Below are 18,387 nucleotides of genomic sequence, written 5' to 3' on the forward strand. Positions count from 1 at the left end.
AATAATTTGTATGCGTCTAGTATCTCTTGTCTAGTATCTCTTGTCAAATTATACAGATATCAACGTACTACACTACGAAGTGAGCAGTCAACTGCTGCCATAACTTAACCGTGTTTAAAATATTTGTAGATTATGATACTATGAACCATCAAAAAAATATTGACCATCTCACACATAACTACGCCAAACTTGTTGTAAATTGTCGCATGTCTGACATCAAAGTGATGCCGCCATTTGACACCGTGTAATGCCACCATTTGACACCGTGTAATGCCGCCATTTGACACCGTGTAATGCCGCCATTTGACACCGTGTAATGCCGCCATTTGACACCGTGTAATGCCGCCATTTGACACCGTGTAATGCCGCCATTTGACGCCGTGTAATGCCGTCATTTGACACCGTGTAATGCCACCATTTGACACCGTGTAATGCCGCATTTGATACCGTGTAATGCCGCAAATAATTAAACCGCATTTACTTCTCCCCAGATGATAGAGATCTTAAAAAGAGTTGCTGTGATTATAATTATAATGGTTCATACTTAAATAGCTCTATATACTATTACAAAAGCTTTGATCAACCAACTTTGTTGAAGAGAGTCTCACGTTGCGACCTCAACTATAAATAGAAATGAGTGTCACTGTCATGGGCACCGCCTGGCAAAGGAGGGCGTATATTATTTGTAAATGTAACCTTTCCTGAAAGTAATATTTACACAGTAATTACAAATATCTATCTACAAGCACCTCATTACAGTTTAACTGTGATTCTTCGTTTTCAGTGTATCTTTGCTCTCAACATCTAGTTAAGCAACCTAGTTTCTTGCGTCCCCCCCCCCCCTTCTTGCGTTTACTCTGTTGAAGCAAGAATAATGCACGTGGAATACCATTACCACGTGCATAATTTGACAAACACAATTGCTGTAAAATTTGAAAATAATTAAATGAAAACAAGCATGATTCATGAACAATGAAGTCCACAAAACAACCGAATTCTGTTGATATTAAAAGTATTATTCCTCTTTGTGGCGGCTCACTACAATTAAATTATCATTCTGCTTCTTTCATCTTTTCTTGAGGAGACAAATGATTTGTTCTGACACGGTTTATTGACCACTAATTTTCCTGACCTTCCCAAGCAAATTGTTATGATGTTGAGATATCTCGTACTTTACTACTCCCTCTAATGTCTTCTGTTATTGCCTTATTTGGTCATATTGGTTCCACGTGACAACTTTTATTGCCTTTTTTGGTCATATTGGTAACTGGGCAGCAGACCAGTCCGACTGTCCAAGCTACTCCCTGTGCGGTAGTGGTGAAGTTTATATTATTATTAAATCTTTAAATGAATTCGACGAATTCTGTAATGATCAAACACTTAAATGCAAATGAGGGAGTAATTAAATCTCGATTAAGGAAGATTTATGATTATAGCCGGTTGATGAGAGTTGAACCGGTTTACACTAGTTTGCCGTTGAGTCATTGAGTGGGGATTGCTCCATTATTTTGATAGATCTGAAATGGTTTGAATGATTATTCATTTACTTGGACACTGCCAGATAATATTTGACGATGCTTCGTAAACTGGAAGGTATTTTTATATTCGTATATTTCATTAATAAAAATATTGTGTTTTCATCATTCTCTCATTCTTAACTCTTTTTGCTGTTTTTATAATTCTGAATCATTATCATTAAGCATTACTTTAAACAATCTTAATATTATGTTCATTATTATCGCAGCTACATTTGATGGGATTTGCGAATTTTAACCGATTGGAACTAATCACAAAACCTTCAGATAAGATCATGACCATATTTGATAACTGTCCCTCCTGTCCCTGCTTTCCTTCCCTTATCTCCTACTTCAAAACTTCTGAAAAGTAAGTCATTTTATTATTCTCATTAAGTCATTATATAATCTTAATTCCATGACCATTTTCAATTTCATGGTCGGGTTTTGGTAGGACTTAATTAATAATTTATTACTACAGACTGTTTGACGTTTGTGTTTATCGATAGTTGTAAATAATATACAGGGTGTTTCAAAAACTATGCCCTGATTTTTAAAAACAATAAAAATTGTATAATGAAGCAAAATGCCCATTATCAGTTGCCATCAGTTCATAAAGCTTACAAATTTAATTTTTTAAGCTCATTTGTTCCAGCGATTCAACTTTGTTAATCTTTTTGGCTCTGTTCCAAAAAGTCGAATTTTGAGGAAAATGGGGTTCACAGTACATCCAAGCTGCGACTTTCTCTCTTGTTCTCTATTTGTTGGAGTTTGTGTCTGTTTTATTTGAATTTTGTAGGCAAACTTCTTCAGCTCTTTCCTCAAAATTCTCCAAACTGAAGTTGTCGATAACTTAAGCTCCCTACCGGCTATACCTACCTGTTCTTGGACTGTTCTCTAATTTTCTATGCACCCTTTTGATATTCTTGTCAGAACATCCTTGGTTTATTATGAATTTGGGTTTCTTATCTTTTCCATTCACAGATGTGATGTATAGCCTGTATAGTAGTGATGTATAGCCTGTAGTCAGTGTATGCGCGGCGCGAGTGAATTTTAATGTATTACTATTAGGCAATAAGCCCAATTTGTATGTATAATGTTAAAGTCATTATTGTAATGGTATATTAGAACCAGACAAACACAAAGTGTGAACTGTGAAGGGCCTGAGCGGAACCCCTCGGTTTCAGTTCCTTGTTTAACACTGCCGTACAGCAAGGTCATCCACCAAGTTTTCAAGGCTGGGCCAGTGATGCACACCGGTTCATTTTTCGCCAACCGGCGGCGGCGTGCCCAAAATGGCCCGGCGTGGCGGCGTTCGGCGGCGTGGAACATAATTTAGTCAAAATTTAGGTTTGAATTTCCAGGCCCACAAAAATTGTGGCGCGTACGTGCGTGCATGAAATAATGATGTAATAAGTGTGGTTTTTACAATTATATTTGGTGGTTGTTACAATTTTATATTTAAGAAAAATCAAATTCTTAACATTGTCGTTGGACAATTTGGATCTCCTAAAGTTTAAAATCAACCCCGACTGGCTCCAATAACTCCATACTCTTTCTATTTCCTTTCACGCCACGCCGACTTGAGAGGTATCGGCGTGTCGGCGTGTGCAGAAAATGTGCCGGCGCGGCGGCGTCCGGCGGCGGCGTGCATCACTGGGCTGGGCACATAGCTCACACCACAAATTGCTCTGTCAAATGTGACACGCGTAGTATTATAGTATACCGGGGGGATCGTACACTTAGTACCGGACATGACGTTGGTGGGTGGGTCATTTTTTCTTCTAAGAACACAGTTAGTACATGGTACTAACTGGTGGGTCTACTGCCCATTTTCCAGAAAAACAGTTAGTACATGGTACTAAAGGGGGTGTCTAACCCCAAAAAAACCCATTTTACCTCAAATTTCAATTTTGGGAATGGGTTTTGAGGTTTTTTAAAGTTTTTTTTTTGGGTTTTTTTTTAATTTTTAAAATTTTTAAAAGTCTTCCTTTAAAGTTTAAATGAGCTCTTTTAAAAAAAAGCAATTTCTGGGTGGGTATCTTATTCTATATACCAAAAAAACAGTTAGTACCACGATTTTTCGACAGTTAGTACCGCAAAAGGCGGCAAAAGGGGTGGGTGTCTTACGTATTATCCAAAAAACAGTTAGTACCGCAAAGGGGGTGGGTCGGTCTAGTGAAAAATATCCAAAACTACACTTAGTCGACGTGATGTCCGGCACTTGGTACCTGATCCCCCCCCCCCCCCCCCCCCCCCCCCCCCCCCCCCCCCCCCCCCCCCGAGTATACTGATGTGTACAATTATAAAACAAGAGTATAGTTCACTTTCAACTTTTTTCTTACAAGTTCTTAAAGTTAAATTACAAATAAAAATTAAATAAGCTACGGCAATTGAATTGAATCACAAGTGTTTCCCTATTTAAAACATAGTGTAAAACATAGTGTTCATATTATTAAAGTCAGCTGAACAGCTTGTATAGTTGTAGTGCAGTGAATGGAAATCTAGCGTCCGCCACAACGAAACAACGGGTGCAATTCTTGTTATAAAGAAGGTACCGTAAAAAATAGTCCCGTATAAATATAATAGTTATTACCTAGCAGTAGCGCACAGGAATTGGGTAAGCTCGTCGGCTGACGGCTTACCCAATATTTCTATACCGTCTCTACAAATAACAACGACTACCTTGGCCAATGGCCATATATTTTACAAAGTAGTAGATCTATTAACGTTTTGATTAAATTATCAAAGTTATAGCCAGACTTTTGTATATTTTCTACTGCACCACGAGACGGTATTGCTCTGGTATTACTATTAGTTTACCACGTGTTTTGAGTAATGATAAACGACATGTACCGTGAGCGCCCGAGATATATTTTACCGGAGAATTAGAAGTTAGACTCCATTCCCGCCCTCCCTATTCTTTAAACATTAATATATTCTTTTGTGTTTTCAGTTTTTTTTAAAGCAATCCAGCTCGGGGTTCAATTGCCATCGGGTTTCGTGCAAGTCAAAAATCACTGATTAATTTTACAGGTTATATTTTAGTCTGTCGTGTGCTGAATATATTATCTTTGTATGGTTGTATCGGATTGTTTTTGTTATCAGGTTTCTAGAGTATGTAATTGTGTTGCATTGAAATCATTTTAGTTAGTCTCAACAACTGCACTTAACGATGGATCATTTTTATAAAAGCCTCATTTTTTGTTTCATGATCTCAAAATTGGAAATGATGTTGAAAATAAGAAATGACTAAATAACGGTCAACGACTTATATTACTACTAGTACGAATACGATCATATTAAAAACAAACCTCTGTGTTTCTTCAGGTTTTTGAAACTATTTCAACTTACAAAATTATTATACATAATGCTAACATGAATTATGAATATTGATCCACAATCAAAGGCTACGAGTATGACAAACGGTTCTGATGTGTGCTTCCCGCTTCTCTCAGTCTCCGGGGAATCTTACTGGGAATGTTTCTACGCTCGAAACCTGAAGACTTCTGACCAGGTTCTTGGGTCAGTTATCATTTTTTGCAGTGTGATGGGACTTTTGGGAAACATTTTGGCATTTTGTTACTTCTGGAGGGGGAGACGCAAGACTATTCCGGACCTTCTGTATTTTGCTATATCAGCCACAGATATCCTTTCCGTTTCTTTATTTTCTCTAGTTGCAATATCCTTGTTAAATGATCGAAAACCAATGCTCTTCGACAATAAAGTGTTCTGCACTGCATCGTCATCGGTTATTATGTTCACTGCAAGGATGTCAATGTTTTTAGCAATGTTGATATGTATAACTCGCACCATCGCGATGAAATACCCCTTCTGTCACATAAAGCGATCTTGGTTGATTGGAGCTATATCTGGATATGCTGGGTATATGATGGTAATTTACTTGATTTACCTTCCTCAGAAGTGGCATTACGCACAATACAATAATCATATGTCTTCATGCCTTTTTGTCATCTTGAATATTTACTATGTACCTGTATTTGCTGCTTATTTTGGGGCAATTTCCCTCGTTTTAGAACTCACGTTGCCATCATTGGTGACTTTTGTCTGCTTTTGTATCAGTGCCTTTGTTTTAATGACTCGGCCAGCAGTTGGTAACAGCAACGATACAAAATTTCGTCAGGTATCGGTCACAATCGCCATATTCACGGCTGTTTTTCTGATGTGTAATATACCATGCTTCCTTTTTCTGATGTGGGACCTTTTTGGCCCGGTCGGGTTTCTACCACTTGATTATGACGATTTATTGTCGGGTGATCACACATATTTGAAGTACTATTTCCAACTCATGACGATGCTCTTCCCGGTATTTCTTAACGCTGCAATCAACCCACTGCTTTACTTGCTGAGGATGCGAGGCTACCAGAACTGGATTCGCCAAGCAGTTAAAAACTTGACGGACTCTGTACACCTAACAACGTAAGTTTTTTTAAATTGAAACGTATAAGAAAATTATTAACAAGGTTAAGGGGGTGAGGGGGGGTTCAGTCTGAAATTTTTGTAAAACTTGATTCTGACATAGCAGTCGACCAACAAACTAGGACCGTACCCGTGACCAAACTTTTTTGGGGTCCCGGACCAATTAATCATTTTAACATGCTGCATGCTCAAAATCCAAAATATTTATATTTTGTCATTCGCAACGTTATTCGCAACTTTAAGTTGTAAGTTGGATTAGATAGATGTCATATTTACAGTGCGAAATGCTTATTATATCATTTAAGGTCACTCAAAGTCAAACATCCCTGGTTTCTTATTTTTTTTTCTTCCATTCACACCCTTTTGTGAAAACAAAAAAGTAATAGTGAAAGATTACGAATACGAACGGATGTTTTTGCATAAAAACGTGGATTTTGGAGATTGCGGTACGTAGGTACAAGGTATATCGTCTGTCCTTCTGTCCGTTACCATGACAACTAGATAACTGGACGCGCGCAGCTTGCAAGGGTTGCTTGCGGAGATGTGATGTATAGCCTGTAGTCAGTGTATGCGCGGCGTCAGTGTATTTTAATGTATTAGGCAATAAGCCCAATTTGCATGTGCAATGTAATGTGACACGTGTAGTTTAATGTACTGATGTGTACAATCATAAAACATGAGTATAGTGATCACTTTCAACTTTTTTTCTTACAAGTTTTTAAAGTTAAAATAAATAAAATTTATAAATCAGCTCATTTCATAACATGAACATATGAACACTATGTTTTAAATAGGGAAACACTTGTGATTAAATTCATGATTGCCGTAGTTAACTTAATTTGTAATTGTAATTTATTTTAACTTTAAAAACTTGTAACTTTAAAAACTTGTAAGAAAAAAACTTGTAAAAAAAAATATATTAGAGCTTGTAGTTGTAGTGCAGAGAATGTGGAATGGAAATCTAGCGTCCGCAACAACGAAACAACGGGCGCAATTCTTGTTATAAAAAAGGTACCGTGAAAAATAGTTTCGTATAATAGTTATTACATGCAGCTAGCAGTAGCAGTAGCGCACAAGAATTGGCGTGCAGCAGGTAAGATAATTACGGCTCGTCGGCTTGCCCAGTATTTCTATAGCATTTTTACAATATATTTTACAAAGTAGTAGACGGTCTGACAGGGATATATTAGTGCTTTTCATTCAAACAAGTAAAAACAAATCCTTTTTGTCATGCTTCCAGGGTTTGGACTGGAATTGCCCGCTTAAAGAACTTCCATCGCGTTACATTACATAATTTTCTGAAACATATATTACATTTACAATAAATTATGCGATATCATAACATTACAATCAACAAAATAAATTTAATCACAGAATCTCAAACACAAATAATCGTAAATTAAACACAAAAAACAAATTAAACAAGCAATAAATGAATATACAAATGCGCATCTTTTGACAACTTACTCCTTCATAAAATTAATTTTTGACAAATCAATACAAATTAATCACAAATACTAGAATAATTAATAGGTATTAGGTAACTTATATAATTGAAAAACGATATATATGTCCATACAAATTACAAAATAATATTAGGTGATTGAAACATTTCAATAAATTCATCATAAATATCACTACCATATTTACCCCAAATATTTAATCTTGATTTATAAAACTTGACAAATATGATGATAAATCACTCTACACTCGACTGTCACGTGACTTTTTCAACCCGTTCTCTAGCTGATCCTGAACGACTATTCGAAACCTCATCTAATCCCAACCCTAACCCTAACCCAATCCTTAACAAAAGCATATGCTGAAACCCTAACCCTAACGAGAAATTAGACTTCCTTATACGGTCATATAACGTGATCGAGACAGTTTTTCGCCAATATCTCGTCCGCGTCGCGCATCAGGGAAGCATTTTAACCCTATGTTGTTGGGGTGATTCGGAATCAGCGTCCGAAAATACATCGATTGAAGTTGGTTTCAACTGTCGGGGGCCCTTTTAGAACAATCTCGAAGATCGACTGTAGAGTGATTTAGCACGCTCGCTCTGACAGTCCTACTCCTAGTCTGTGTATAATTGCTATTTATAATATTGCTGATGCTCTGGTATTTGTTTACCACGTGTTTTGAGTAAGTATAAACAACATGTACCGTGAGCGCCCGAAATATATTTTACCGGAGAAGTTATAACAATCGATTCCCGCCCTCCCTATTCTTTAAATATTAGTATATTCTTTTGTGTTTTCAGTTTTATTTAAAGCAATCCAGCTCGGGGTTCAATTGCCATCGGGTTTCGTGCAAGTCAAAAATCACTGATTAATTTTACAGGTTATATTTTAGTTTGTCGTGTGCTCAATATATTATCTTTGTATGGTTGTATCGGATTGTTTTTGTTATCAGGGGGAAGTTGGTCGTTTAGCTCCGGACAGTCTATGCAACGTCTATGCAACGTCCGTGCAACAACAAAAGAACCGTCTATGCAACGTCTATGCAACGTCCCTGCACAATGAACACTCTATGCACACTCCCTGCACGGTCAGTCTATGCAACGTCTATGCAACGTCTATGCAACGTCCCTGCACAGTACCATATGAACACCGGCTACTAGCCGGCTACTAGCCGGCTAGTAGCCACTTTTGTAATAACAGCTCCTCAACTTCACATTACCAACCGGCTACTAACCGGCACTTGAAAAGTGGTCACTAGCCGGCTACTAACCGGCTACTAACCGGCTAGTAACCACCAAGTGGCTACTAACCGGCTACTAACCGGTCACTAGCCGGCTCTAAAGCAGACCTATTAGTAGCCGGTGCAGGGAGTGTGCATAGAGTGTTCATTGTGCAGGGACGTTGCATAGACGTTGCATAGACGGTTCTTTTGTTGTTGCATGGACGTTGCATAGACGTTGCATAGACTGTCCGGAGCTAAACGACCAAGTTGCCTTATCAGGTTTCTATATAAGAGTATATAATTGTGTTGCATTGAAATCATTTTAGTTAGTCTTAACAACTAGGCACTTAACGATGGATAATTTTTATAAAAGCCTCATTTTTTTGTTTCATGATCTCAAAATTGGAAATGATGTTGAAATGACTAAATAACGGTCAACACTCAACGACTTATATTACTACTAGTACGAATACGATCATATTAAAAACAACGTTAACCTCTGTGTTTCTTCAGGTTTTTGAAACTATTTCAACTTACAAAATTATTATACATAATGCTAACATGAATATTGATCCACAATCAAAGGCTACGAGTATGACAAACGGTTCTGATGTGTGCTTCCCGCTTCTCTCAGTCTCCGAGGAATCTTACTGGGAATGTTTCTACGTTCGAAACTTGAAGACTTCTGACCAGGTTCTTGGGTCAGTTATCATTTTTTGCAGTGTGATGGGACTCTTGGGAAACATTTTGGCATTTTGTTACTTCTGGAGGGGGAGACGCAAGACTATTCCGGACCTTCTGTATTTTGCTATATCAGCCACAGATATCCTTTCCGTTTCTTTATTTTCTCTAGTTGCAATATCCTTGTTAAATGATCGAAAACCAATGCTCTTCGACAATAAAGTGTTCTGCACTGTATCGTCATCGGTTATTATGTTCACTGCAAGGATGTCAATGTTTTTAGCAATGTTGATATGTATAACTCGCACCATCGCGATGAAATACCCCTTCTGTCACATAAAGCGATCTTGGTTGATCGGAGCTATATCTGGGTATGCCGGGTATATGATGGTAATTTACTTGATTTACCTCCCTCAGAAGTGGCATTACGCAGAATACTATAAACAAATGTCTTCATGTCTTTTTGTCATCTTGAATTTTCACTATGTACCTGTATTTGCTGCTTATTTTGGAGCAATTTCCCTCGTTTTAGAACTCACGTTGCCATCATTGGTGACTTTTGTCTGCTTTTGTATCAGTGCCTTTGTTTTAATGACTCGGCCAGCAGTTGGTAACGAAGACGAACAGAAATTTCGCCGGGTATCAGTCACAATCGCCATATTCACGGCTGTTTTTCTGATGTGTAATATACCATGTTTCTTTTCTCTGATGTGGGACATTCTCGCTGAGCTCGGGTTTCTACCACTTAAGTATGACGAATTATTGTCGGGTGATCGTGAATATTTGATGTACTATTGCCAACTAATGATGATGTTCTTCCCGGTATTTCTTAACGCTGCAATCAACCCACTGCTTTACTTGCTGAGGATGCGGAGGTACCAGAACTGGATTCGCCAAACTTTTAAAAACCTGACGAAATTTACACAACTAACGACGTAAGTTTTACAAAATTTAAAATCTTACAAAAACTATTAACAAAGTTAAATTATAATGTAATATTATAATTTATATATAACAATGTTCACTATTGAATGTTGATTCTAATTTCAATGCTAACTTACTGAAATTGTACAACACCACAAAATTACTAGTATATTGTAATTGTAATTAATTGGGTGATCATTTGATAGTGTGATACCACACTCTGATTGGGTTTCCTAATCCTACACGATTTCCATAATGCAGTTCTACTTCTAGTGTCAACCTAATCACCTGATACCACGTTATTAACAAACCCATCATGCTTGATATCTCGGTTATCTTTGTAACAAGAAATTGTATCATTTCAGGGAAAAAATGTAATTTTAATGGCGAAACACAATACAATTTAGTTTGATTCGAACTAAATATTTAAAAAAGTTTTAAAAATGTGAAAATGGACCTTCATTGCATTGAAAAAAATGAAAACGATTATTATTTGGTACTCGGATGAGTGGTGATGGCAAAGCATATCAGAAATACTTATCTCAATCGTGAACTCAGCGACTAAGAAATAAGCTTTTTTAAATAAGTTTTTTATACCATGCACTTTTCCTTTCCCTGGAGTAGCCCGATATGAAGAGGATTTTTATACTGCATCTTTTATCTTTTAGTCTGTCTCTATTCTTACCCGTGCAGCAACATTGCCCTGAATAGTTATGGTTCACATAAAATTCCTTTAAAAGCTCTACAGAATGCAGATTTACTCCACCCACCTGGCTTTTATTCACAAATTAGTTGATTCATTCAACTCTCAAGTAAAATATTTAAAATATTTATAATACAGTGAGGCTTAGGTATAATTTACTTTGTGCCATAAGGCGGTCAAAATTTGATTACTCTCACTGTTTTTGTGTCTTTCACGTGCTCCTGGAATGTGGATGACACTACGGTTTACTCATACTCTTCTCATTCTCTGGTTGCCATGTAATGTTTTTTCATTATCACATGGCAATCATTCTACAACTCGAATCAGTTCCAAAAATTCTTCCTGTCTTGCTTCATCTAAATATTGGAAATATTTCTAATGGGGGTTCACCCTCGTCGTTTTTTCGGGAACGTCTCCTGGGAATATCACTACGCTGAGAATTTAGGAATTCAGACTTCCGACCGGATTCTTGCATCTGTTATCATTTTTTGCAGTGTGGTCGGAACTTTGGGGAACATTTCTGCACTTTGTTACTTCTGGACAAAAAGGTGTAAAACAGTTCCGAACCTTCTATATCTTGCTATATCAGCAACAGATGTCATTTCCGTTTCTTTATTTCCTCTATCTACAATATCACTGCTAAATGATCGAAAACGAATGCTCTTCAATAACGAAGGGTTTTGCACTGCATGGTCATCGGTTATAACATTCACTGCTAGAATGTCAATGTTTTTAGCGATGATGATATGTATAACTCGCACAATCGTGATGAAGTACCCCTTCTGTCATATAAAGCGATCTTGGTTGATTGGAGCTATTTTTGGGTATGCCGGGTATATGTTGGTATTTTACTTGATTTACCTCCCTCAGAAGTGGCATTATGGAGGATACTCGTATCAACTGTCTTCTTGTCTTCTTGTCACCTTGAATTTTCGCAGTGGAGTACCCGTATTTGCTGCTTATTTTGGAGCAGTTTCTTTTGTTTTAGAACTCCTTTTGCCATCTGTGATCACTTTTGTGTGCTTTTTTGTCGGTACGTTGGTTCTAATGGCTCGGCCAGATGTTAGTAACGGAGAAGATTTTCGCAGGGTATCGGTCTCAATCAGTATTTTTACTGCAGTGTTTCTGATGTGTAATCTGCCTTGTTCCCTTTATGTGATATGGGATTACCTCGGCTTGCTGAATATCCTACCACTTGCGGCGGAAGTACTTGTCAAAGATCGTAGATATTTATTCTACTATTCCCAACTCATGTTCCAGTATTTCCCAGTATTTCTGAATGCTACAATAAACCCACTGATTTACTTGCTGAGGATGCGTGGGTATCAGAACTGGGTTTGTCAAACTCTTAGAAGCCCACTAGGGAACTGTGACAATCTCACAACGTAAGTGTTATCCTTACACCAACTAACATAATATCCAGATAATCAGATATGCGATTTAAAATTGGCGTCTATTTTGGGGTTTTGGCAAATTTCCAACAAAACTTTACTAACCGTGTCAGTTTTTGTTATGAACATTTTTGAAGCCTTTTCCAATTTCCTATCCCTCCATTTTAAGACTGCGTTACAGTTGACTTTAGACTTTCGAACGTGGTTTTCTTTTGTGTAGATCTCAAAGTTGCATGAATGAACATAATGTAATGGGTTTACATTTCCTAACAGTTCCAAGTTTACAGCAGTATTTTATTGCACTGCTGAATTCTGTTCGATATTATAATGTATGTACTATGTATACAAGTTTAGACTTTATTTTCAAACAACTTAAGGATTTCTAGATTACGATGTCTGGATGTGCTCCGAAGTAGCGTTAAATGAATAAAAGTAAAATGAAACTAAGATACTTCCCAATTCACGAATTATCTGAGGTTGAATTCAAAATTTAATATCGCTCGATAACTGAGTTATAATAAATGTAATTAAATCCCGTTTGAAAATCGGATTAAATAACGGAAAGTGTAAATGTTTAGCTGCATCGTATTAGATGTAGTACTATTACTATAGTGACTACGTTGTCAGGCGTTGATCGTTTGTGTGATTTGATGTGTTTGTAACTGGCTTGGGGGCCCTGATTGTGTCTGTATTTAAAAATTGTAAAGGAAAGCAGAACTGGATTAAAAGTTTCTTGTTAGTTGCGGTTCATAAACCAAACGTTATTTATCCTTATTATTTTATTATGATACTATATTTTCTAGTATTTTTACTCTACAAATAATTAGAAAGGATTATCACAAATTGAATTTTTTATTGTAAATGTCTCAGAAAACTCAATTCCACTAATTCGCATACCTACAATAAACACTCAACAAAGCTATCACTACAACCTTGAAAATAAATACTGTATAACACAGCTGCACAGCTGCACAGTACACTACCTATATAGCTATACTATAAGACGTATAATTACTAAGTTACTACAACACCTTTAAGTATAATTACTGGATATCAACGAATCGCTAATCGCTCGTACCCTATACCTGGACTCTCATATGCAGCGTTCCAACTGTATAATAATACCCGGCTAATCGGGCTAACTTTTAGCTTTTCAACGCGTAATAACAACTAACACCAGATATTTCAGGCGGACATCAACAGCAGAACAACAGAATTATGGACCCATAAGTACAGTGAGTATACATTGTGAAGTTCATGTTATTTCCTGTGCTTTGTGTTGAGTTTCACTGCTGTTTTGTGGTGCTGTTGTAGTGACTTTTGTTTCTGTATTGTGTACAGCTTTATATTATATTAGTGTATTCCGTTTTTAAATAACAGGTTGTATTATACTAGTAGCTGTAGTAGTGTATTATACTTGCTCTGTAGATTTGCTGACGTGTGGTTATAGTTACGAGTGATTATCATTATTATTATGATATTAATATGATAGTAATATGATATTAATATTAATGCTTTTCAAACAAAGTTACAACGAATTCTTTATGTAGTGCATCCTGGGTTTGGGCAGGACATGCCCGTTTAAAATATTTCCATCACGTTACATTACATTATTCTCAAAAAATGTAAGAGATTTGCACTTGTAGTGTTTAAAACTAATTAAATATTAATGGCTAATTATCTTCTCCTCGTGGATAATTAGGTTTTGCCCGAGAAGAATACTCAATTTTTGTTATATATTTGGCTAAAGATTGATTGTTTATTGTTATAATAGTACCGTCCTATAACATGGATAAAATATATTGAGTCACATTTTATAATTTATCATTTTTATGCATAATATATTACATTTTATGTCTGATCGCTATAATCACGCATTAGAATTAACGGACCTTTACTGATAGTTGAAATTCGACATATGACGTCATCTAGCGTCATCTAGCGTCATCTAGCGTGAAATATCGCCAGATGATGATAGATGACGCTAGATGACGCTAGATGACGCTAGATGACGCCAATTAGCGACATTGTCGCTAAGTGCACGGCACCTTTCGAATGTCGCTATCTAGCGCTATCTAGCGCTATCTAGCGCTATCTAGCGCTATATGACGCTATATGACGCTATATGACGCTAGATGACGCTAGATGACGCTAGATGACGCTAAGCACGCAGCACTGACGCCAGGCGACAGATAGCGCTATTTTCATAAAAATTCTAGGGACGACATCTAGCGTCATCTAGCGTCATATGTTGCCGCGACATCTGACGCTATCTGACGCCATCTAGCGATATCTGACGTCATCTGACGACATCTGTCGCGACGACATCTGACGCAGGCGACATCAAGCGCTGGATAGCGGGATAAGTCAGTTTACGACAGTTCACGCTATCTAGCGCTATATAGCGCCAGATAGCGCTATATAGCGTCAGATGTCGTTGCGACATATAGCGCTAGATAGCGTTAGATAGCGCTAAATAGCGTTAGATAGCGCTAAATAGCGAAGAATTTTGGGTCGTGACAGTCCAGGCTATTTAGCGCTAGATGTCGCTATCTAGCGCTATATGTCGCTGCGTCAGATGTCGTCGCTACATATAGCACAAGATATCATATCCTATCACAGTAACAGTAATCCTAACTCTGTGTGTGTGTGTGTGTGTGTGTGTGTGTGTGTGTGTGTGTGTGTGTGTGTGTGTGTGTGTGTGTGTGTGTGTGTGTGTGTGTGTGTGTGTGTGTGTGTGTGTGTGTGTGTGTGTGTGTGTGTGTGTGTGTGTGTGTGTGTGTGTGTGTGTGTGTGTGTGTGTGTGTGTGTGTGTGTGTGTGTGTGTGTGTGTGTGTGTGTGTGTGTGTGTGTGTGTGTGTGTGTGTGTTGTGTGTGTGTGTGTGTGTGTGTGTGTGTGTGTGTGTGTGTGTGTGTGTGTGTGTGTGTGTGTGTGTGTGTGTGTGTGTGTGTGTGTGTGTGTGTGTGTGTGTATGTTTTACTGGGACCGTAAGAGCAGCCTGTCTTTTCCCACCCAATCTTTTTTGTTATTTTTATTTTATATGAAAATTAATTTTTACTGTAGCTGTGTATGAAAATTAATTATAATTAACTTTAAGTGAGAATGCAAATGATATAACTATAAGCTTGCGCGGCTCGTCGAAGTCACCCAACTATTACACTCGATTTATCAAATATTCGGCTGAGTGGAACAAAATATTAATATCACTTAATCAAGGGGTCGTTTACATATTATAATTATATAAAGGGCCTGATGCCGCCGGCCGGGTTTTCCAAATTATTACGCTCGCTAGTGTGATTGTGACATAATACTAATAGCTTAATAGCTATGTATGGAACTGATTACTAACAATGAGGGGTCGTTCACATACCCCGTAATCAGTTTTACCATAGCTATTATATTTATGTCAATATTACACTAGCGTAATCAATAATCATTTGAAAACCCCAACCTCCTCAGCTGATTACGTAATACTAATATGTAAACGACCGTCGACCCTTAACATTTCGGGATCGGAAGAAAGCGGCACGTACTATTTCGACGAAATTTATACAAGTTACTAACATCGTTGATTCATGATGCCAATCTTTCACAGCTCAGTGGTGCATTTCGCCGAAAAGCATTATTGGATACCGAGAAGCATTTTTGGATGCGCGGCGCGACACACTCACAGTAACGCATCGCGTTGATTCACGATGTCAATCCTTCACTGTTCATGTTCACAGCTCGGCGAGGCCCAGTCATGGTGCATATCGCCAATTTAGTAACATAGTTGGTCAGTTCGTACAAAAGTCGTAAAAAATTCGTACAGTTCGTTTTTTCAGTTCGGGATTTGGATTAGTTTGGGAAAAATTCGCTTCATAAATTTTCGAAATATATAATAAAAAGCTAATTGCAAAAATTTGTGTTAAAATGGCGGGAAACGATGACGTGCGGATGCATGTTAATATTTTAAATCTGAAATGTAACCTCCCGGACAAAAATAACAAATTTTTTGGACTGAAGTGATTACTGATTAAAAAACAAATTTTTTTTAAAAATTCGGTAAAAATTCCTCGACAGCTTTTTAAAATTTGTACAGTTCGACACCTTTTAAGAGTTCGTACATATCGTACATACAGTAACGTACTGACCAAGTATGTTTAGTAAAGCACTAGTGGTTGCAAGAAGCATTATATTATTGGCTGCGCGGCGCGGCCCAGTAGTGCATCGCGCTACAACAAACATCGTCAAATAGATTACTCGAAGCTCAAAGCTGTAAAGTATTTATCCAAAATAATTCCGATCCCGAGGATTGTTACTGGGCCGCGCTCAGCCTGTCATTCCGCCAAATCTTTATTCGCCAAATCTTTATTCGCCAAATCTTAATGTTTATGAACATGTACATATTAGCCTGGGTCCCCAGGTAAGAGGATTGACATAACTTATAAATTTATAATATATTAATTCTAAATACTGAATGCATCGCATTTTAAGGGTTTTGGTATTTTCGTAGCTAAATTGCACTAAAGCTTTCGCGCTTGCACTTCACACTTGCGCGTAGTTCGTAAACTGAAAACTCGTGGGTACGATATATGTGATTACTGAACAATAAATTCGGCTCGACTCTCATTACATTCTTTTAATAACTTGCTGTGCGAGATTTCAATACTATACTATTAATTTGCAAATGCTAATTTAACATTTAGATCTTTACATCATCTTCTTTCACATAGCCATGTGTCTAAGCGTACTACTAGCGAGAGGGCTATGGTTAGAGCATAAACAGGTTATACTGGACGAATCTCACTCGTTAACGGGTGATACTCGTAATTTACTATCACGCGCCGCTTTTTCTCAAAATATTAGTCTAAGCCTATACCAGCCGGCAAAGTTTTTATATGTAATCTACATACAACGTTAAAATTAAGTTGAGTTTTGAACGTTGCTTATAGTTGATAAGGTAACCTTGATCTAACGTAAAATAATAAACGTTTTGCAACGTTAAAAATAAAACTTATAACCAACGTCAGATATTTAACGTTTAACAACGTTTTATATGTAACCTACATACAACTTTAAAATGTAGTTGAATTTTAAACTCTGCTTATAGTTAATAAGGTAACCTTGATCTGACGTCAAATAATAAACGTTTTGCAACGTTAAAAATAAAACTTATAACCAACGTTAGATATTTAACGTTTAACAACTATAGCCATAGCTATAGCTGTCGCCGCGATATCTAGCGCTAGATAGCGCTATCTAGCGCTATCTAGCGTTAACTGTCACAAACCGATATTCTCCGCTAGATAGCGCTATCTAGCGCTAACAAGCGTTATCTAGCGGAGAATGTCGGTTTGTGACAGTTTACGCTAGATAGCGCTATCTAGCGCTAGCTGTCGCCGCGATATCTAGCGCTAGATAGCGCTATCTAGCGTAAACTGTCACAAACCGACATTGTCCGCTAGATAGCGCCAGATAGCGCTAGATAGCGCTAGATAGCGCTGCGTCAGATGTCGTTGCGACATATAGCGTTAGATAGCGCTAGATACCGCTAGATGTCGCAAAAAAAAGGGCGGAAATTTTATGAAAATAGCGCTATCTGTCGCCTGGCGTCAGTGCTGCGTGCTTAGCGTCATCTAGCGTCATCTAGCGTCATCTAGCGTCATATAGCGTCATATAGCGTCATATAGCGCTAGATAGCGCTAGATAGCGCTAGATAGCGACATTCGAAAGGTGCCGTGCACTTAGCGACAATGTCGCTAATTGGCGTCATCTAGCGTCATCTAGCGTCATCTAGCGTCATCTATCATCATCTGGCGATATTTCACGCTAGATGACGCTAGATGACGCTAGATGACGTCATATGTCGAATTTCAACTATCAGTAAAGGTCCGAATTAACTACAGTTTTTGGTTTTTTCTTTATTTCGTCTCTATTTTTATTCTAAGTTATAATACATCAGCAGACCTTGACACGTAAGAGTTAAGACCTTGCGGTACAAATATGATACGTATATATAAAGTAAGTTATTAAACGGCTTTAGATAACGAGTAAAAAGTCTCGGTC

General features: G+C 37.6%; 1 protein-coding gene across 5 annotated transcripts in view; it reads left to right on the top strand.

Moving 5' to 3' along the window:
* Positions 1-1,468: 1,468 nt before the first annotated feature.
* The window catches only part of LOC134822473 (abnormal spindle-like microcephaly-associated protein homolog), a 37,403-nt gene continuing 20,484 nt past the window's right edge, over positions 1,469-18,387 (top strand). Inside the window, exons 1-3 of one of the 5 annotated variants that reach the window (XM_063833580.1) lie at positions 1,469-1,593; positions 1,803-1,884; positions 13,528-13,573. In XM_063833580.1, the coding sequence (XP_063689650.1) occupies positions 1,575-1,593; positions 1,803-1,884; positions 13,528-13,573 (147 nt within the window). In that variant the 5' untranslated portion in view covers positions 1,469-1,574. Of the gene's footprint in view, positions 1,594-1,802; positions 1,885-5,315; positions 5,955-9,753; positions 10,256-11,792; positions 12,333-13,527; positions 13,574-18,387 lie in introns of those variants that run through there. The other 4 variants (XM_063833577.1, XM_063833576.1, XM_063833579.1 and 1 more) reach the window with 4 other exon arrangements.

Source organism: Bolinopsis microptera, chromosome 10, assembly GCF_026151205.1.
Source record: "Bolinopsis microptera isolate Bmic1 chromosome 10, MBARI_Bmic_1.0, whole genome shotgun sequence".
In the NCBI taxonomy this organism is placed as follows: domain Eukaryota; kingdom Metazoa; phylum Ctenophora; class Tentaculata; order Lobata; family Bolinopsidae; genus Bolinopsis; species Bolinopsis microptera.